At 48.0% G+C, this 21,999-nt stretch overlaps 1 protein-coding gene across 1 annotated transcript; it reads left to right on the top strand.

Annotated features, from left to right (window-relative positions):
* Positions 1-3,917: 3,917 nt before the first annotated feature.
* LOC124029293 (protein FAM193B-like) lies at positions 3,918-19,362 on the top strand (the record flags this gene model as incomplete). The annotated part of the gene is made up of 6 exons (XM_046341058.1): positions 3,918-4,110; positions 5,701-5,979; positions 12,668-12,854; positions 13,373-13,585; positions 14,945-15,596; positions 19,129-19,362. Coding segments are annotated over exons 1-6 (1,712 nt in total), but the record flags the coding sequence as incomplete, so codon positions are not given.
* Between the last annotated feature and the right edge of the window lie 2,637 nt (positions 19,363-21,999).

The raw sequence follows: 21,999 nt of genomic DNA on the forward strand, positions 1-21,999 counted from the left end.
CTGGGGCTTCCATGGTCATCCAAAGGACACACAGAACTGTGCATTATTGCAAAGACAATACAAACTATTTCATTAGCACACTGAATTCAATAGCCTGCTACAAAATGTTCTGAAAATGCAAAATTGTGTATTTAGGTCACCTATGTTCCTCAGCCTAAAGTCCCTCAGCCCCTATGTTCCTCAGCCTATGTTTCCCTCAGCCTATGTTCCTCAGCCCTATGTTCCCTCAGCCCTATGTTCCCTCAGCCCTATGTTCCCTCAGCCCTATGTTCCCTGCAGCCCTATGTTCCCTCAGCTATATGTTTCCTCAGCCCTATGTTCCTCAGCCCTACAGTATGTTCCCTCCAGCCCTATGTTCCCTCAGCCCTATGTTCCTCAGCCCTATGTTCCCTCAGCCCTATGTTCCTCAGCCCTATGTTCCCCAGCCCTATGTTCCTCAGCCCTATGTTCCTCAGCCCTACAGTATGTTCCCTCAGCCCTATGTTCCCTCAGCCCTATGTTCCAGTCTCAGCCCTATGTTATAGTCTACAGTATGTTCCCTCAGCCCTACAGTATGTTCCTCAGCCCTATGTTCCCTCAGCCCTATGTTCCCTCAGCCCTACAGTATGTTCCCCTCAGCCCTAAAGTCCCTCAGCCTATGTTCCCTCAGCCCTATGTTCCTCAGCCCTAAAGTCCTCAGCCTATGTTCCCTCAGCCTATGTTCCCTCAGCCCCTATGTTCCCTCAGCCCTACAGTATGTTCCCTCAGCCCTATGTTCCTCAGCCCTATGTTCCCTCAGCCCTATGTTCCTCAGCCCTACAGTATGTTCCTCAGCCCTATGTTCCCTCAGCCCTATGTTCCCTCAGCCCTATGTTCCCTCAGCCCTACAGTATGTTCCCTCATTCTAAAGTCCCTCAGCCCTATGTTCCCTCAGCCCTATGTTCCCTCAGCCCTAAAGTCCCTCAGCCCTATGTTCCCTCAGCCCTATGTTCCCTCAGCCCTATGTTCCCTCAGCCCTACAGTATGTTCCCTCAGCCCTACAGTATGTTCCCTCAACCCTACAGTATGTTCCCTCAGCCCTACAGTATGTTCCCTCAACCCTACAGTATGTTCCCTCAGCCCTACAGTATGTTCCCTCAGCCCTACAGTATGTTCCCTCAACCCTACAGTATGTTCCCTCAGCCCTACAGTATGTTCCCTCAGCCCTACAGTATGTTCCCTCAACCCTACAGTATGTTCCCTCAGCCCTACAGTATGTTCCCTCAACCCTACAGTATGTTCCTCAGCCCTACAGTATGTTCCTCAGCCCTACAGTATGTTCCCTAGCCCTACAGTATGTTCCCTCAGCCCTACAGTATGTTCCCTCAGCCCTACAGTATGTTCCCTCAACCCTACAGTATGTTCCCTCAGCCCTACAGTATGTTCCCTCAACCCTACAGTATGTTCCCTCAGCCCTACAGTATTTTCCTTCAGCCCTATGTTCCCTCAGCCCTACAGTATGTTCCCTCAGCCCTATGTTCCCTCAACCCTACAGTATGTTCCCTCAGTCCCTCAGCCCTACAGTATGTTCCCTCAGCCCTACAGTATGTTCCCTCAGCCCTACAGTATGTTCCCTCAGCCCTACAGTATGTTCCCTCAGCCCTACAGTATGTTCCCTCAACCCTACAGTATGTTCCCTCAGCCCTACAGTATTTTCCTTCAGCCCTATGTTCCCTCAGCCCTACAGTATGTTCCCTCAACCCTACAGTATGTTCCCTCAGCCCTACAGTATGTTCCCTCAGCCCTACAGTATGTTCCCTCAGCCCTACAGTATGTTCCCTCAGCCCTACAGTATGTTCCCTCAGCCCTACATTATGTTCCTCAGCCTAAGTTCCTCAGCCCTATGTTCCCTCAGCCCTACAGTATGTTCCCTCAGCCCTATGTTCCCTCAACCCTACAGTATGTTCCCTCAGTCCCTCAGCCCTACAGTATGTTCCCTCAGCCCTACAGTATGTTCCCTCAGCCCTACAGTATGTTCCCTCAACCCTACAGTATGTTCCCTCAGCCCTACAGTATGTTCCCTCAGCCCTATGTTCCCTCAACTCTATGTTCAGATGTTCAGCCCCTATAACGAACAATGCTGTTCAAGAAATAGAGTTAAGAAAAATATTTACTTAACTTAATAAGGTAAAGTTTTTTAAAAAAATTGAATCAAATCAAAAAGTAACACAAGAAAACTACATAACAATAATGAGGCTATATACACATACCGGTACAGAGTCAACATGGGGGTACAGCTTAGTCGAGGTGGTTTGTAAAAGTGACTACGCATAGATAATAGGCGGTAGCAGCAGTATAAAACAAAGGTGGGGGGTCAATGTAAATAGTCCGGTGGCCATTTGATAAATCGTTCCCGCAGCTGTTAGGAGCCTCTTGGACCTAGACTTGGCGCTCGGGTACCGCTTACCGTGCAGAAGCAGAGAGAACGGTCTATAACTTGGGTAACTAGAGTCTTTGATAATTGTTTGGGCCTTCCTCTGACACCGCCTAGTATATAGGTCCTAGATGGCAGGAAGCTTGTCCCTGTTTATGTACTGGGCCGTACACACTACCCTCTGTCGCGCCTTAGGGTCAGATGCCGAGCAGTTGCCATACCAGGTGGTGATGAAACCGGTCAGGATGCTCTAGATGGTGCAGCTGTATAACATTTTGAGGATTTGAGGACCCATGCCAAATCTTTTCAGTCTCCTGAGGGAGAATAGGCAATGTCGTGCCCTCTTCACGACTGTCTTGGTGTGTTTGGACCATGATAGTTTGTTGGTGATGTGGACACCAAGGAACTTGAAATATTCCCCTCAGCCCTATCTTCCCTCAATCAATGTTCCATCAGCTCTATGTTCCCTCAGCCCTATCTTTCCTCCGCCCCTATGTTCCTCAATCAATGTTCCCCTCAGCCCTATCTTCCCTCCGCCCCTATGTTCCTCAATCAATGTTCCCCTCAGCCCTATCTTCCCTCCGCCCTATGTTCCTCAATCAATGTTCCCTCAGCTCTATGTTCACTGGGAACATAGGGCCCAGGAAACACAGGGTCCAGGAACACAGGGTCCAGAGAACATAGGGCCCAGGAAACAGGGTCCAGGGAACATAGGGCCCAGAGAACATAGGGCCCAGGGAACACAGGGTCCAGGAACATAGGGCCCAGAGAACATAGGGCCCAGGGAACACAGGGTCCAGGAACACAGGGCCCAGGGAACATAGGGCCCAGGAACATAGGGCCCAGGGAACATAGGGCCAGGGAACATAGGGCCCAGGGAACATAGGGCCCAGAGAACATAGACATGGTCCCAACTCTATAGTTTGAACATTTCATATATATATTACACTGTAATATGGAATATTGAACAGCATGTGAAATGGCTGCATCAATCTGCATGATGTTATTTGTTCGTTTACATTTAGATCTTAGACATATAATGCAAGTCATATAATACGTGTGTAATAACACCACGCTGTGTGTAATACCATGACGCTGTGTGTAATACCATGACGCTGTGTGTAATAACATGACGCTGTGTGTAATAACTTTGACGTTGAATGGTGTGGTAGCCAGTCATAGATAGACTATTATCATTATATAATAGTTCAGGTGGAAATATTCATAATGCCAATAAATGCAAAATGTTAAATGCACCAATTTTGTAGCTTGTACACCAGAGATTTTTTATTTTATTTTTTACAAAACGTTATACTGTGTGATTTTCCTTGGAACCGTTGCCCTCACTCAACATGGCGACTGCTTAGCTTCATCACGGTGAAGCCATTTTGCCAGCACTATCTTTGACCTATGAACCCCCAGAGTGTGGCAGCGCTCCGCCATATTGACTGTTGTCTCGACTGGAGAAGATAGGGTGACCATTTGTGATCCTAGAACAAATCGAAACCGTGCTTTTTAACATCTCTAAACTAGTGCTACCTTGACCCAAGGATATATCCGAGATCTGCGTGATGGCGAGGAAGAAAAGCAAACAACAAGGAGTCGGGAGCAAGGAGCTGGTGTCCGGACAACAGAGCATATCGAAGAGCCCCGTTTCTCCCGGAGATGCAGCTGGCGGGGATGCAGGGCTGGATAGACTGGCGGCCAGGGCGAACCAGGTAACGTTAGTTAAGCGCAATAAATACAAATAACTAGTGGGCTAACTAAAGAGGTTAAGGTTAGGGCCATACCTTGTATTTCTGTTAACGTTAATTCCTTCTGTGTTTGGGTGGTGATTAAGTTGCATAACTAACTAGTGCTCCAGGGATTGTATTTTTTTGTTGTTGTTCATTTACAAATCTATTTCGCTCCACTCGCTTTTTAATAAATCATTCAAAATTAGCCAGCGTTGTAAATTGTGCCAGCCATCAATAAATACACACATTCACATTAGTTTTAGTCAACTAGGCTAAAGATAGACCAGTCTGCATTTTAATGGTAGTTAGTGTCAGCCGCAAGATTGACATTGTTGCTGTTAAAATTGTATCTAGTTTGTTAGCTCCTAGTGACCATTTTTAACTTTATTTAACCAGGCAAGTCAGTTAAGAACATATTTTTATTTTTAATGACGGCCTGGGAACAGTGGGTTAACTGCCTGTTCAGGAGCAGAACGACAGATTTGTACCTTGTCAGCTCAGGGGTTTGAACTCGCAACCTTCCGGTTACTAGTCCAACGCTCTAACCACTAGGCTACCTTGCCGCCCCATATGGAAAGTTTACTGACATGCTGGTACACCATATATACCGTGCGCCGGTACTGTAACTACACGTGCTCGTTGACTAACAAACCACATCCCCGAGGGGGTAGTAGTCTTCTGACTGACTTTAGCTGTAAATAGTGTGAACGTTTGACTAGCACCATTGCATGGCTTTGCTTTTGTGAAGTTAGCATTTTCTCTGCCCATCTCAAGTGTCATATATATATGTATGCGTCGCAGTTTTAACCGAAACATTACATGGACGGCCTTGTAGGTGAATGGGTTATTGTGGTAGTAAACAAAGCTTACTGTACCAGCAGACCACTAGCTAGTGTGGACATGGGACACATGAAATCACTACATTTTAGCCACTGTTTGTTCTAAGAAACCACTACATGTGCCAAGCTGGCGCCATGGCCAACTTTTACTTCCTCTTTGCAATACAAAATATTGTTGTGATCATTGTCAACATGGTCAGATATTACTCGTGAAATTCTAATCTCTGTGTTAAAAACCTGACCTTAGATCAGTGTCCAGAGGACAACTTCAATCATGCTCCATGTCAATCTCACTAACATCCACCTCTCCTCAGACCCCATTTTCTCCTCCACCCCGATCTTGACCTAAAACATCCTCCTCTCTGCTCTCCTCCAACCCTCTTCCATCCTCCCTTTTCTCTATTCTCCTAGTTTTTCTCCTCCTCTCTTCTCCTCCCCATACTCTTCCTCTCTTCTCCTCCCCATCCTCCTCCTCTCTTCTCCTCCCCATCCTCCTCCTCTCTTCTCCTCCCCATCCTCCTCCTCTCTTCTTCCCTCCATCCTCCTCCTCTCTTCTCCTCCCCATCCTCCTCCTCTCTTCTCCTCCCCATCCTCCTCCTCTCTTCTCCTCCCCATCCTCCTCCTCTCTTCTCCTCCCATCTTCCACCTGTCCTTCACCTAGATGATTGACCTCTCTCTCCTCTCCACTGCATTCCTAATGTCACTGGCTCACCTCTCTTTCGCCCTCCCCCAGCCAATGCACACCTGCTGCCTCCTGTGTCACCGTGAGTTTAAGGACTGGGGGGCGAGCTCAGCCAACGGTCTGCCTGGGGGCCACGGGCTTAAGCTAGCTGACGCTGTCCCAGCCCTGTCCCAGGCCCTGCTCAGAGAGGTGCCGGGCCAGAAGCTGTCCGACACCGTGCCTTCGCTAAGCCAGTCTCTACTGGGAGAGGTGCCACTCTGGATCTGCCAGAGCTGTCGGAAGAGCGTTGAGGAGGAGGAGAGACGGAGCGCACAGGAAACGGCTGCACCGGTAAGAGAGGGAGGGAGAGGAGGAGGAGGAGGGGAGGAAGGGGAGGAGGAGAGAGACGGAGCGCACAGGACACGGCTGCACCGGTAAGAGGGGGATGGAGAGGAGGAGGAGAGACTGAGTGCCCAGGAGACACCTGCACCGGTAAAGAGAGGGAAGGAGAGGAGGAGGAGAGACTGAGTGCCCAGGAGACACCTGCACCGGTAAGAGAGGGATGGAGAGGAGGAGGAAGGAGGAGGAGGAGAGACTGAGTGCCCAGGAGACACCTGCACCGGTAAGAGAGGGATGGAGAGGAGGAGGAAGGGAGGAGGAGGAGAGACGGAGTGCCCAGGAGACACCTGCACCGGTAAGAGAGGGATGGAGAGGAGGAGGAAGGGAGGAGGAGAGACGGAGCGCACAGGAAACGGCTGCACCGGTAAGAGAGGGATGGAGAGGAGGAGGAGGAGGAGGAGGAGAGACTGAGTGCCCACGAGACACCTGTACCGGTAAGAGAGGGAGGAGGAGAGACTGAGTGCCCAGGAGACACCTGCATCGGTAAGAGAGGGAGGAGGAGAGACTGAGTGCCCAGGAGACACCTGCATCGGTAAGAGAGGGAGGAAGGAGGGAGAGGAGGAGGAGGAGGAGAGACTGAGTGCCTAGGAGACACCTGCACCGGTAAGAGAGGGATGGAGAGGAGGAGGAGGAGAGACTGAGTGCCCAGGAGACACCTGCACCGGTAAGAGAGGGATGGAGAGGAGGAGGAAGGGAGGAGGAGGAGAGACGGAGCGCACAGGAAACGGCTGCACCGGTAAGAGAGGGATGGAGAGGAGGAGGAGGAGAGATGGAGTGCCCAGGAGACGCCTGTACCGGTAAGAGAGGGAGGAGGAGAGACTGAGTGCCCAGGAGACACCTGCACCGGTAAGAGAGGGAGGGAGAGGAGGAGGAGGTGAGACTGAGTGCCCAGGAGACACCTGCACCGGTAAGAGAGGGATGGAGAGGAGGATGAAGGGAGGAGGAGGAGAGACTGAGTGCCCAGGAGACACCTGCACCGGTAAGAGAGGGATGGAGAGGAGGAGGAAGGAGGAGGAGGAGAGACGGAGCGCACAGGAAACGGCTGCACCGGTAAGAGAGGGATGGAGAGGAGGAGGAGGAGAGATGGAGTGCCCAGGAGACGCCTGTACCGGTAAGAGAGGAGGAGGAGAGACTGAGTGCCCAGGAGACACCTGCACCCGGTAAGAGAGGGAGGAGAGGAGGAGGAGAGACTGAGTGCCCAGGAGACACCTGCATCGGTAAGAGAGTCAGTACTGAGGATGGAGGAGGAGAGACTGTGGATGGAGATACGCGGGCAGTGTCAGTACTGTGGATGGGATACAGGCAGTGTCAGTACTGTGGATGGATAAGGGCAGTGTCAGTACTGTGGATGGATACGGGCAGTGTCAGTACTGTGGATGGATACGGGCAGTGTCAGTACTGTGGATGGATACGGGCAGTGTCAGTACTGTGGATGGATACGGGCAGTGTCAGTACTGTGGATGGATACGGGCAGTGTCAGTACTGTGGATGGATACGGGCAGTGTCAGTACTGTGGATGGATACGGGCAGTGTCAGTACTGCTATCCTGTGGCTGTTTGTGGTGTTACAGTGCTCCATTCTGCATGGCTAAATGAATACCACATCTAAGAATCCTGTCTCTTTGGAAGCTGTTTGTTCTCTGTCAGACTTCTCTCTTCACAAAGCACTGAGGCACTGAGGTAGTGTTATTCATGTGGATTCTTGAGAAAATATACTTTCTGTCTTAGAGGCGTTTTACATAAACACTTTACGTATTTAAATGCAATGCACATGTGCTGAATGTGTTTTAGCGCATTAAAAATCATCTGTTCTCGGGTTGCAACCCTCACTACCCGAGTTCCATACTGCCTCTGGAAGCAGTTCCAAAAAGTAACACTCACTACAGAGTTCCATACTGCCTCTGGAAGCAACCCTCACTACCGAGTTCCAAACTGCCTCTGGAAGTAACACTCACTACCGAGTTCCATACTGCCTCTGGAAGCAACCTCACTACCGAGTTCCATACTGCCTCTGGAAGTAACACTCACTACCGAGTTCCAAACTGCCTCTGGAAGTAACACTCACTCAGTTCCATACTGCCTCTGGAAGTAACACTCACTACCGAGTTCCATACTGCCTCTGGAAGTAACACTCACTACCGAGTTCCATACTGCCTCTGGAAGTAACACTCACTACCGAGTTCCATACTGCCTCTGGAAGTAACACTCACTACCGAGTTCCATACTGCCTCTGGAAGCCTCCTCATCACCAGTTCCATACTGCCTCAACACTCTACCAAGTTCCAAACTGCCTCTGGAAGTAACACTCACTACCGAGTTCCATACTGCCTCTGGAAGTAACACTCACTAAGTTCCATACTGCCTCTGGAAGCAACCCTCACTACCGAGTTCCAAACTGCCTCTGGAAGCAACCCTCACTACCGTTCCATACTGCCTCTGGAAGCAACCCTCACTACCGAGTTCCATACTGGAAGCAACCCTCTACCGAGTTCCAAACTGCCTCTGGGCCCAGCACACAACTGTTCGTTGGGAGCTTCGTGAAATGGGTTTCCATGGCAGGGCAGCCACACACAAGCCTAAGATCACCGTGCACAATGCCAAGCGTCAGCTGGAGTGGGTGTAAAGCTCGCCGCCATTGGACTCTGGAGCAGTGGAAAGGTGTTCTCTGGAGTGATGAATCCCTCCACCAATTGGGGGTCAGGCCCTTTCCTGTTTCAGCATGACAATGCCCCAGGCACAAAGTGAGGTCCATACAGTAATGGTTTGTCGAGATCGGTGTGTGGAATAACTGACTGGCCTGCACAGAGCCCTGACCTCAACCCCATCGAAAAGCTTTGGGATGAATTGGAACGTCTGTGAGCCAGGCCTAATCACCCCCAACATCAGTGACCGACCTCACTAATGCTCTTGTGGCCCCGCAGCAATGATCCAACATCTAGTGGAAAGCCTTTCCAGAAGAGTGGAGGCTGTTATGGCAGCAATGTTCCAACATCTAGTGGAAAGCCTTCCCAGAAGAGTGGAGGCTGTTATAGCAGCAATGTTCCAACATCTAGTGGAAGGCCTTCCCAGAAGAGTGTAGGCTGTTATAGCAGCAATGTTCCAACATCTAGTGGAAGGCCTTCCCAGAAGAGTGGAGGCTGTTATGGCAGCAATGTTCCAACATCTAGTGGAAAGCCTTCCCAGAAGAGTGGAGGCTGTTATAGCAGCAATGTTCCAACATCTAGTGGAAGGCCTTCCCAGAAGAGTGTAGGCTGTTATAGCAGCAATGTTCCAACATCTAGTGGAAAGCCTTCCCAGAAGAGTGGAGGCTGTTATAGCAGCAATGTTCCAACATCTAGCCTTCCCAGAAGAGTGGAGGCTGTTATAGCAGCAATGTTCAACCAGCCTTCCCAGAAGAGTGGAGGTTGTTATAGCAGCAATGTTCCAACATCTAGTGGAAAGCCTTCCCAGAAGAGTGGAGGCTGTTATAGCAGCAATGTTCCTACATCTAGTGGAAAGCCTTCCCAGAAGAGTGGAGGCTGTTATAGCAGCAATGTTCCAACATCTAGTGGAAAGCCTTTCCAGAAGAGTGGAGGCTATTATAGCAGCAATGTTCCAACATCTAGTGGAAAGCCTTCCCAGAAGAGTGGAGGCTGTTATAGCAGCAATGTTCCAACATCTAGTGGAAAGCCTTCCCAGAAGAGTGGAGGCTGTTATAGCAGCAATGTTCCAACATCTAGCCTTCCCAGAAGAGTGGAGGCTCTTATAGCAGCAATGTTCCAACATCTAATGGAAAGCCTTCCCAGAAGAGTGGAGGCTGTTATAGCAGCAATGTTCCAACATCTAATGGAAAGCCTTCCCAGAAGAGTGGAGGCTGTTATAGCAGCAAAGGGGGACCAACCCATTTTAATTCCCATGATTTTGTAATGAGATGTTCAACAAGCAGGTGTCCACATACTTTTGGTCATGTAGAGTAACTAGTCGTGTAAGACCCAGACAGACCCATGAGGTTGGAGTAGAGCTGGGATGATAAACCTAAAAGGATCGCCACCGACCGGTCATATCACAGGCATTTTGCTGATCTTGCTCTATACTAGAGAAATGTCAAATTTTTGAAATGAAATAAGTTTGATAATAGGTGTGATTGTTCATGGGACAATTAATAGCTTCAACCATTAATCATACTACTAGTAGTAGTAGTTTAAAGGAGAATAAAAACATTATTCATGTTAAACGGGGGAGCACATTATTCACGTTAAACGGGGGAGCACATTATTCATGTTAAACGGGGGAGCACATTATTCATGTTAAACAGGGGAGCACATTATTCATGTTAAACGGGGGGGAGCACATTATTCATGTTAAACGGGGAGCACATTATTCATGTTAAACGGGGGAGCACATTATTCATGTTAAACGGGGGAGCACATTATTCATGTTAAACGGGGGAGCACATTATTCATGTTAAACGGGGGAGCACATTATTCATGTTAAACGGGGGAGCACATTATTCATGTTAAACGGGGGAGCACATTATTCATGTTAAACGGGGGAGCACATTATTCATGTTAAACGGGGGAGCACATTATTCATGTTAAACGGGGGAGCACATTATTCATGTTAAACCCACTGTTCCCCTGAACAAGGCAGTTAACCCATTGTTCCCCTGAACAAGGCAGTTAACCCACTATTCCCCTGAACAAGGCAGTTAACCCACTGTTCCCCTGAACAAGGCAGTTAACCAACTGTTCCCCTGAACAGGCAGTTAACCCACTGTTCCCTGATCAAGGCAGTTAACCCACTGTTCCCCTGATCAAGGCAGTTAACCCACTGTTCCCCTGTACAAGGCAGTTAACCCACTGTTCCCTGAACAGGCAGTTAACCCACTGTTCCCTGATCAAGGCAGTTAACCCACTGTTCCCCTTTGATCAAGGCAGTTAACCCACTGTTCCCCTGAACAAGGCAATTAACCCACTGTTCCCCTGAACAAGGCAATTAACCCACTGTTCCCCTGAACAAGGCAGTTAACCCACTGTTCCCCTGATCAAGGCAGTTAACCCACTGTTCCCCTGATCAAGGCAGTTAACCCACTGTTCCCCTGATCAAGGCAGTTAACCCACTGTTCCCCTGAACAAGGCAGTTAACCCACTGTTCCCCTGGACAAGGCAGTTAACCCACTGTTCCCCTGGACAAGGCAGTTAACCCACTGTCTCCCGGTAGGCCGGCAATATAAATAATAATTTGTTCTTAACTGACTTTCCCAGTTTGTTTAAATAAAGGTTACAGAACACCCTCTGTGTTCTGTTAGACAGGTAACTCTTTATCCACATTATAGCAGGGGGTGTAAAGCCATAACACCCTCTGTGTTCTGTTAGACAGGTAACTCTTTATCCACATTATAGCAGGGGTGTAAAGCCATACCACCCTCTGTGTTCTGTTAGACAGGTAACTCTTTATCCACATTATAGCAGGGGTGTAAAGCCATACCACCCTCTGTGTTCTGTTAGACAGGTAACTCTTTATCCACATTATAGCAGGGGTGTAAAGCCATAACACCCTCTGTGTTCTGTTAGACAGGTAACTCTTTATCCACATTATAGCAGGGGGTGTAAAGCCATAACACCCTCTGTGTTCTGTTAGACAGGTAACTCTTTATCCACATTATAGCAGGGGGTGTAAAGCCATACCACCCTCTGTGTTCTGTTAGACAGGTAACTCTTTATCCACATTATAGCAGGGGGTGTAAAGCCATACGTTTTTCCAGCAGCAGACTATGATCCATAATGTCACAAGCCCCACTGAAGTCTAACAAAACAGCCTCCCACAACCTTTTTTTATCATCAATTTCTCTCAGCCAATCATCTGTCATTTGTGTAAGTGCTGTGCTTGTTGAGTGTCCTTCCCTATCAGCGTGCTGAAATTATGTTGTCAATTTGTTTACTGTGAAATAGCAGTGTATTTGGGCAAACACCATTTTTCCCCAGAAATTTACTATGGGTTGGTAACAATGCTTGTCTTTTAATAATTTGATCAGGCAGGGTAGCCTAGTGGTTAGAGCGTTGGACTAGTAACCGGAAGGTTGCAAGTTTGACTCCCCGAGCTGACAAGGTACAAATCTGTCGTTCTGCCCCTGAACAGGCAGTTAACCCACTGTTCCTAGGCCGTCATTGAAAATAAGAATTTGTTCTTAACTGACTTGCCTGGTTAAATAAAGGTAAAATAAATAAATATTTAGTGTTTGTTGCTGGCATGTCATCCCTACGTTTGCTAATCTTGCCAATACATTTTTTTTTAAATCATTAAAGTATTTGTCAATATCAGTGGGTTTAGTGACGAATCTGATTCAATGAATGGTGGCGCAGAGCCTTTTGCGCCCAACATTTAATTGAAGATGAAAAGCCCCAAAGCTTTGGAACTGTGGTTTTCCTAGATATGACCTCTTATACACTATATTAGTTCCAGCCTTTGGTTTTCCTAGATATGACCTCTTATACACTATATTAGTTCCAGCCTTTGGTTTTCCTAGATATGGCTACTATATTGTGATCACTACATCCTATGGATCTGAATACTGCTTTAGAGCACATAGCTACAGCATCAAATGTTAGTGGGGGGGCTGTACCCATCAACCATGTCCTGAACTAGCATCCCCCCTCCCCCAGGTTCCGTTGTCCCACTCATCGTTGTGTAGGGCTCAGAGCTGTAGTGAAGGTTACCCAGAGCAGAGCTCGGTAGACTGGGACCCATCCTCCTTCCTCTCAGCCCACAAGCTCTCTGGTCTCTGGAACTCGGCTCACAACAATGGAGGGATCCACTGCAACCACAGCACTGCCTCGCACGCACAGCAAGGTAAACACACCTTGACCTCACATCTCTCTCGCTCTCTCTCTGTCTCTCTCTCTCTCTCTCTCTGCCTCTCTTCTCTCTCTCTCTCTCTGTCTCTGTCTCTCTGTCTCTGTCTCTCTGTCTCGCTCTCTGCCTCTCCTCTCTGTCTCTGTCTCTCTGTCTGTCTCTGTCTCTGTCTCTCTCTGTCTCTCTCTCTGCTCTCGCTCCTCTCGCTCTGCCTCTCTTCTCTCGCTCTCTGCCTCGCTCCTCTCGCTCTCTTTCTCTCTCTCTCTCTCTGCTCAGATCTCTCAAGGTTAAGTCGTAAACAGATGCTAACTAATTTAGACATTTCATTATTTGGCAGGTAGCCGGTGGTTTTCAATTCATTTACTTTAACAAAATTGTAGCGTTTGCCGGCATTTACACTGACAAAATGGAGGAACGACTTCAGCTGACTACAGAAACACAACCTGTTACTCCTCTGAGTAAAAACCTTCTTCCCTTCTCTCCTCTTCATTATCCCTCCTCCTCTGGTCCAATAGGAACAGGGGGACCAGCGTGTCATGAGAAGCGAGTCTCTCACGAGGCTCCTGGGAAATCTGCTAAAACGCCTGGGGCCAAAGTGTGCCCCTACAGCCACCCTTCCCAGAATTCCAGTGGTTCTTCCCCCGGGAACCCGCTCTCTACCTCCGGGGACCTCTGTAAGACCACCCCAAAGCACTTCAAGACCATGTGCCGACGACCAACACCGCCTGGTGAGATTTCTCTTTCTCTCCACACTTTTTAGGACACAGAAAATTCAAGACATACCGGCATCTAACCTGAATTACTGTTCACGTGTCCTGTTGACAATGGCGCATTATTAATGCATACACACACAAATCTCAGGGAAGGATTGTGCCCATAGATTACACCTCTAGAGAGAGAAGCAGAGTTATGGCGCATAGATTACACCTCTAGAGAGAGAAGCAGAGATATGGCCCATAGATTATTAATCTAGAGAGAAGCAGAGATATGGCCCATAGATTATTAATCTAGAGAGAAGCAGAGTTATGGCCCATAGATTACACCTCTAGAGAGAAGCAGAGATGTGGCCCATATATTATTAATCTAGAGAGAAGCAGAGATATGGCCCATAGATTATTAATCTAGAGAGAAGCAGAGATATGGCCCATAGATTACACCTCTAGAGAGAAGCAGAGATATGGCCCATAGATTACACCTCTAGAGAGAAGCAGAGATATGGCCCATAGATTATTAATCTAGAGAGAAGCAGAGATATGGCCCATAGATTATTAATCTAGAGAGAAGCAGAGTTATGGCCCATAGATTATTAATCTAGAGAGAAGCAGAGATATGGCCCATAGATTATTAATCTAGAGAGAAGCAGAGATATGGCCCATAGATTACACCTCTAGAGAGAAGCAGAGATATGGCCCATAGATTATTAATCTAGAGAGAAGCAGAGATATGGCCCATAGATTATTAATCTAGAGAGAAGCAGAGTTATGGCCTCATAGATTATTAATCTAGAGAGAAGCAGAGATATGGCCCATAGATTATTAATCTAGAGAGAAGCAGAGATATGGCCCATAGATTATTAATCTAGAGAGAAGCAGAGATATGGCCCATAGATTACACCTCTAGAGAGAAGCAGAGATATGGCCCATAGATTATTAATCTAGAGAGAAGCAGAGATATGGCCCATAGATTATTAATCTAGAGAGAAGCAGAGTTATGGCCCATAGATTATTAATCTAGAGAGAAGCAGAGATATGGCCCATGGATTAGACCTCTAGAGAGAAGCAGAGATATGGCCCATAGATTATTAATCTAGAGAGAAGCAGAGATATGGCCCATAGATTATTAATCTAGAGAGAAGCAGAGATATGGCCCATAGATTATTAATCTAGAGAGAAGCAGAGTTATGGCCCATAGATTACACCTCTAGAGAGAAGCAGAGATATGGCCCATAGATTATTAATCTAGAGACATGCAGAGATATGGCCCATGGGTTACACTTCTAGAGACAAACAGACATCTGTAACCACTGGGAATCACAACTATGTTTGTCCAATATTCCACTCAACACTTGTCTCTCCTCTGTCCTCCAGGGGAAGCATTCCACCCCAGCGACCACCACCAACACTCAGACCTGTCTGTCCCCCCCAACAGCCCCACTGGCCTCTCCTCCTCCTCCTCTCAGCATTCCTCTCTCCTGCCCCTCAAGCAGAGCTCCGGAGGGCAGCAGCACGGCCATGTCACATCCTCCTCCTCCTCTCCCGGTCTAGCTGCTCACGCCCCCTTCTCCCCGCTGGTACCAAACCTTCACGTCCCCGTGGCAGGGGCCAAGCTGGGGGCCCTGGGTGGCCCTGACTGCCCAGCAGGGGCCAAGCTGGGGGCCCTGGGTGGCCCTGACTGCCCAGCAGGGGCCAAGCTGGGGGCCCTGGGTGGCCCTGACTGCCCAGCAGGGGCCAAGCTGGGGGCCCTGGGTGGCCCTGACTGCCCAGCAGGGGCCAAGCTGGGGGCCCTGGGTGGCCCTGACTGCCCAACAGGGGCCAAGCTGGGGGCCCTGGGTGGCCCTGACTGCTCAGCAGCGGCCCTCCATAAGCCCTTGGCATGTAAGAACTCACACATTCCTCCCGTGAACGGCCAGCACAGCAAACTGGGCCCCTCCCAGATGGGCTGTAACCACCCCTGTAATGGCCACAGTGGGGGGGCGCTGCCCTCTCCCAACGTGGGACACCTGACCGCTGGCGCCTGCAGGTTGGTAGTTTTGTAGATAGTTTCACAGGAATTAGATGGGAGAACGATGTACAATGGCAAGAAACAGTATGTGAACCCTTTGGAATGACCTGGACTTCTGCATAAATTGGTCATAAAATGTGATCTGATCTTCATCTAAATCATCTAAATCCAGACAAACCCAGTCTGCTTAAACTAATAACACACTAATTATTGTAATTTTCTTGTCTATATTGAATGTGTCATTTAAACATTCCCAGTGTAGGTTGTGAATGTATGTGAACCCCCAAGGCTAATGACTTCTCCAAAAGATAATTGGAGTCAGGAGGCCGCTAACCTGGAGTCCAATCAATCAATAAGACGAGATTGGAGATGTTGGTAAGAGCTGCCTTGCCCCAGAAAAACACTCACAACATTTGAGTTTGCTATTCACAAGAAGCATTGCCTGATGTGAACCATGCCTCCCGAACAAAAGAGATCTCAGAAGACCTAAGATTAATAATTGTTGACTTGCATAAAGCTGGAAAGAGTTACAAAAGTATCTCTAAAAGACTTGACGTTCAACAGTCCAGGGTAAGACACATTGTCTATAAATGGAGAAATGTTCAGCACTGTTGCTGCTCTCCCTAGGAGTGGCCGTCCTGCAAAGATGACTGTAAGAGAACAGCGCAGAATGCTCAATGAGGTTTAGAAGAATCCTAGAATGTCCGCTAAAGACTTACAGAAATCTCTGGAACATGCTAACATCTCTGTTGACGAGTCTACGATACGTAAAACACTAATGGTGTTCATGGGAGGACACCACGGAAGAAGCCACTCGGAAGAAGCCACTGCTGTCCAAAAAAAACATTGCTGCACTTCTAAAATCTGCAAAAGTGCACCTGGATGTTCCACAGCTCTACTGGCAAAGATATTCTGTGGACAGATGAAACTACAGTTGAGTTGTTGGGAAGGTACACAACACTATGTGTGGAGAAAAAGGCACAGCACAGAAGACCAACACCAAACCCAACTGTAAGGTATGGTGGAGAGAGCATCATGGTTTGAATCTGCTTTGCTGCCTCAGGACCTGGACAGCTTGCTATCATCGACGGGAAAATGAATTCAACCAGAAGTTCATCAAGACGTTTTGCAGGAGAACGTTAGGCTATCTGTTCGCCAATTGAAGCTCAACAGAAGTTGGGTGACGCAAAAGGACAACGACCCAAAACACAGAAGGAAATCAACAACAGAATGGCTTCAACAGAAGAAAATACGCCTTCTGGAGTGGCCCAGTCAGAGTCCTGACCTTCTGGAGTGGCCCAGTCAGAGTCCTGAACTTCTGGAGTGGCCCAGTCAGAGTCCTGACCTTCTGGAGTGGCCCAGTCAGAGTCCTGAACTTCTGGAGTGGCCCAGTCAGAGTCCTGAACTTCTGGAGTGGCCCAGTCAGAGTCCTGACCTCAACCTGAGTGGCCCAGTCAGAGTCCTGACCTTCTGGAGTGGCTCAGTCAGAGTCCTGACCTTCTGGAGTGGCTCAGTCAGAGTCCTGACCTTCTGGAGTGGCCCAGTCAGAGTCCTGACCTTCTGGAGCGGCCCAGTCAGAGTCCTGACCTTCTGGAGCGGCCCAGTCAGAGTCCTGACCTTCTGGGGCGGCCCAGTCAGAGTCCTGACCTTCTGGGGCGGCCCAGTCAGAGTCCTGACCTTCTGGGGCGGCCCAGTCAGAGTCCTGACCTTCTGGGGCGGCCCAGTCAGAGTCCTGACCTTCTGGGGCGGCCCAGTCAGAGTCCTGACCTTCTGGGGCGGCCCAGTCAGAGTCCTGACCTTCTGGGGCGGCCCAGTCAGAGTCCTGACCTTTCTGGGGCGCCCAGTCAGAGTCCTGACCTCTGGGGCGCCCAGTCAGAGTCCTGACCTTCTGGGCGGCCCAGTCAGAGTCCTGACCTTCTGGGGGCGGCCCAGTCAGAGTCCTGACCTTCTGGGGCGGCCCAGCAGATCCTGACCTTCTGGGGCGGCCCAGTCAGAGTCCTGACCTTCTGGGGCGGCTTCTGGGCGGCCAGTCAGAGTCCTGACCTTCTGGGGTGGCCCAGTCAGAGTCCTGACCTCAACCAGATTGAGATGCTGTAGCATGACCTCAAGAGAGCAGTTCACCAGACAATCCAAGAATATTGCTGAACTCAAACAGTTTTGTAAAGAGGAATGGTCCAAAATTCCTCCTGACCGTTGTGCAGGTCTGATCCGCAACTACAGAAAACGTTTGGTTGAGGTTATTGCTGCCGAAGGAGGGTCAACCAGTTATTAAATCCAAGGGTTCACATTCTTTTCCCACCCTGCACTGCGGTGTTTACACGGTGTGTTCAATAAAGACATGAAAACATATAATTGTGTGTTATTAGTTTAAGCAGACTGTGTTTGTCTATTGCTGTGACTTCAAATTTGATCTGATCTTCATCTATGACCAATGTATGCAGAAGTCCAGGTAATTCAAAGGGGTTCACATACTGTTTCTTGCCACTGTAGGTCCATCAAATGGGCTGTTCGATTGCAAACAGATTGCTAATACTATTAGCTGGTTAAATTGAAACCACTGACTAAATGTCAAACTCTTTGATGTGTTTGTTTGGGGAGTGTTGCCCTAATGCAGAGACATTTTATTAAATGCAGTATTTGCATTTTCACGCTAACATGCGAGGACACTGGAAACGTCATTTGCATGACCTCCCTGGAATAGTGATGAGACACAGTCATTATTTCAGTGATGAGACATGGTTCTCCATCACTGGAATCTAGTGATGAGACATGGTTCTACCTGTCATCACTGCTCCTAGAATCTAGTGATGAGACATGGTTCTACTGTCTGCTGCTCTAGAATCTAGTGATGAGACATGGTTCTACCTGTCATCACTGCTCAGAATCTAGTGATGAGACATGGTGTCACCTGTCATCACTGCTCTAATCAGTGATGAGACATGGTTACCTGTGTCAGAATCTAGTGATGTTCTGCCTGACATGGTTCTTATCCTGTACCTGTCATCACTGCTCTAGAATCTAGTGATGAGACATGGTTCACCCACCTGTCATCACTGCTCCAAGTCTCATAGTGATGAGGCCATGGTTTCTGCCATGTCATAACCTGAAATCTGATGATGAGACATGGTTCTACACATGTCACTGCTCACAAAGAATCTGATGATGGGGGCATGGTTTCTGCCTGTCATGCTGCTCCCAGAATCTAGTGAGTGAGGCATCAGTTCACACCATACATCTAACAACTACAGGTATCTAAGTGATAGGCATGGTTTACCTGTCATCACTTTGCTCTGAAATCTAGTGATGAGAATGGTTCTCTTTGTATCTGCTCTAGAGAATCTAGTGATGAGACATGGTTCTACCTGTCATCACTGCTCTAGAATCTAGTGATGAGACATGGTTTCTACCTGTCATCACTGCTCTAGAATCTGATGAGACATGGTTCTACCTGTCATCACTGCTGAATTCTTCTAAAAGTCAACATGGTTTCTGTCTCTCTCTGTCTCTACATCTGACTGTCTGTTCTCTGCATCCCGTGTCCATGCTCCAGGGACCAGGCGTGTAAAGGACATAAGCTGTCTAACGGGGCGGGGGGGTTGTGTCACCCCCCTTCGGAGCTGGAGGAGGGGGAGGACGAGGACTCTAGTTCTGAGAGGAGCTCCTGTGCTTCCTCCTCAAACAACCAGAAGGATGGGAAGTACTGTGACTGCTGCTACTGTGAGTTCTTCGGACACAACGCGGTATGTATAGTAGTGATGGAGGGGTGTTGTGATGTCATTATGGGGTGTTGTGATGTCATTATGGGGTGTTTTGATGTATAGTAGTGATGGAGGGGTGTTGTGATGTCATTATGGGGTGTTTTGATGTATAGTAGTGATGGAGGGGTGTTGTGATGTCATTATGGGGTGTTTTGATGTATAGTAGTGATGGAGGGGTGTTGTGATGTCATTGTGGGGTGTTGTGATGTATAGTAGTGATGGAGGGGTGTTGTGATGTCATTATGGGGTGTTTTGATGTATAGTAGTGATGGAGGGGTGTTGTGATGTCATTATGGGGTGTTTTGATGTATAGTAGTGATGGAGGGGTGTTGTGATGTCATTGTGGGGTGTTGTGATGTATAGTAGTGATGGAGGGGTGTTGTGATGTCATTATGGGGTGTTGTGATGTATAGTAGTGATGGAGGGGTGTTGTGATGTCGTTATGGGGTGTTTTGATGTATAGTAGTGATGGAGGGGTGTTGTGATGTCATTATGGGGTGTTGTGATGTATAGTAGTGATGGAGGGGTGTTGTGATGTCATTATGGGGTGTTGTGATGTATAGTAGTGATGGAGGGGTGTTGTGATGTCATTGTGGGGTGTTGTGATGTATAGTAGTGATGGAGGGGTGTTGTGATGTCATTATGGGGTGTTTTGATGTATAGTAGTGATGGAGGGGTGTTGTGATGTCATTATGGGGTGTTGTGATGTCATTATGGGGTGTTGTGATGTCATTATGGGGTGGTGTGATGTATAGTAGTGATGGAGGGGTGTTGTGATGTCATTATGGGGTGTTGTGTGTAGATTGATGAGGGGGAAAAAACTATTTTAATCCATTTTAGAACAAGGCTGTACCGTAACGATGTGGAAAAGTCAAGAGGTCTGAATACTTTACAAATGCACTGTTACAATATTTTTGACAATGGCATATTATTTTTGCGCTAGTCTGCTATACCTACACCAAACTCAGTATTTTTCCCCTTCATAGCTTGTCCTTCGTCTTCTTTTTAAATAGCGAGGCAATTTGTTTCCAGCACTTTGATTTCCAAGACTGATCAAACCAAAACTCACTTTAAAACTCTTATATCTAAAACACGAGGCTTGTTGTTCTGCAGCAGTCACACGTGACATCGTCAAAGACGGTTCTATTTTTATATATATATATATAGTTCTGAAAACTACAAACGGTTTCAAACCAGATTAAATTTTGTATTTTTATTTTTTAAATCACAGATTTATTTATCAGAACCTGAGTTATGAGCTTTTAAAGTAAAGCCACAAAGTTAAAACCCATAAAACAGGGAAGATGTGTGATATTGTTTTCTAATGAGGCCTGAGAGAAAACGGCTTGTTTCAGAAGAGATAGTATTATTATTATTATTATTATTAAAAACAATAACTGCTGGAATTGATGCATTTAATAATCATTACTAGAACTAAAGATTATATTAATTTAAAATAACAGATACATATCGAGAGCATAAATAATACATTTCAGTCAGATTTATGAGCTGTCAACAACAAATCCTAAAAAAATGAAATCATGAAAGAATTAGCGATCAAATACATTTAAACCATTCAGCAAGAATCTACTGAATTCAGGTCAATTTTAGAGAGGTGGTTAGAGTGTAGAGGTGGCAGGTAGCCTAGTGGTTAGAGTGTGAGGAGGCAGTAGGTAGCCTAGTGGTTAGAGTGTAGAGGGGGCAGGGTAGCCTAGTGGTTAGAGTGTAGAGGCGGCAGGTAGCCTAGTGGTTAGAGTGTAGAGGGGGCAGGTAGCCCTGGTGGTTAGGTGTAGAGGTGGCAGGTGGCCTAGTGGTTAGAGTGTGAGGTGGCAGGTAGCCTAGTGGTTAGAGTGTGAGGAGGCAGGTAACCTAGTGGTTAGAGTGTAGAGGTGGCAGGTAGCCTAGTGGTTAGAGTGTAGAGATGGCAGGTAGCCTAGTGGTTAGAGTGTAGAGATGGCAGGCAGCCCTAGTGGGTTAGAGTGTAGGGAGACAGGTAGCCTAGTGGTTAGAGTGTAGAGGTGGCAGGTAGCCTAGTGGTTAGAGTGTAGAGGTGGCAGGTAGCCTAGTGGTTAGAGTGTAGAGGTGGCAGGGTAGCCTAGTGGTTAGAGTGTAGAGGTGGCAGGGTAGCCTAGTGGTTAGAGTGTAGAGGTGGCAGGGTAGCCTAGTGGTTAGAGTGTAGAGGCGGCAGGGTAGCCTAGTGGTTAGAGTGTAGAGGTGGCAGGGTAGCCTAGTGGTTAGAGTGTAGAGGAGGCAGGGTAGCCTAGTGGTTAGAGTGTAGAGGGGGCAGGGTAGCCTAGTGGTTAGAGTGTAGAGGAGGCAGGGTAGTCTAGTGGTTAGAGTGTAGAGGTGGCAGGGTAGTCTAGTGGTTAGAGTGTAGAGGCGGCAGGGTAGCCTAGTGGTTAGAGTGTAGAGGTGGCAGGGTAGCCTAGTGGTTAGAGTGTAGAGGCGGCAGGGTAGCCTAGTGGTTAGAGTGTAGAGGAGGCAGGTAGCCTAGTGGTTAGAGTGTAGAGGTGGCAGGTAGCCTAGTGGTTAGAGTGTAGAGGTGGCAGGTAGCCTAGTGGTTAGAGTGTAGAGGTGGCAGGTAGCCTAGTGGTTAGAGTGTAGAGGAGGCAGGTAGCCTAGTGGTTAGAGTGTAGAGGAGGCAGGTAGCCTAGTGGTTAGAG

This window comes from Oncorhynchus gorbuscha, unplaced genomic scaffold (genome assembly GCF_021184085.1).
Source record: "Oncorhynchus gorbuscha isolate QuinsamMale2020 ecotype Even-year unplaced genomic scaffold, OgorEven_v1.0 Un_scaffold_6009, whole genome shotgun sequence".
NCBI lineage: Eukaryota > Metazoa > Chordata > Actinopteri > Salmoniformes > Salmonidae > Oncorhynchus > Oncorhynchus gorbuscha.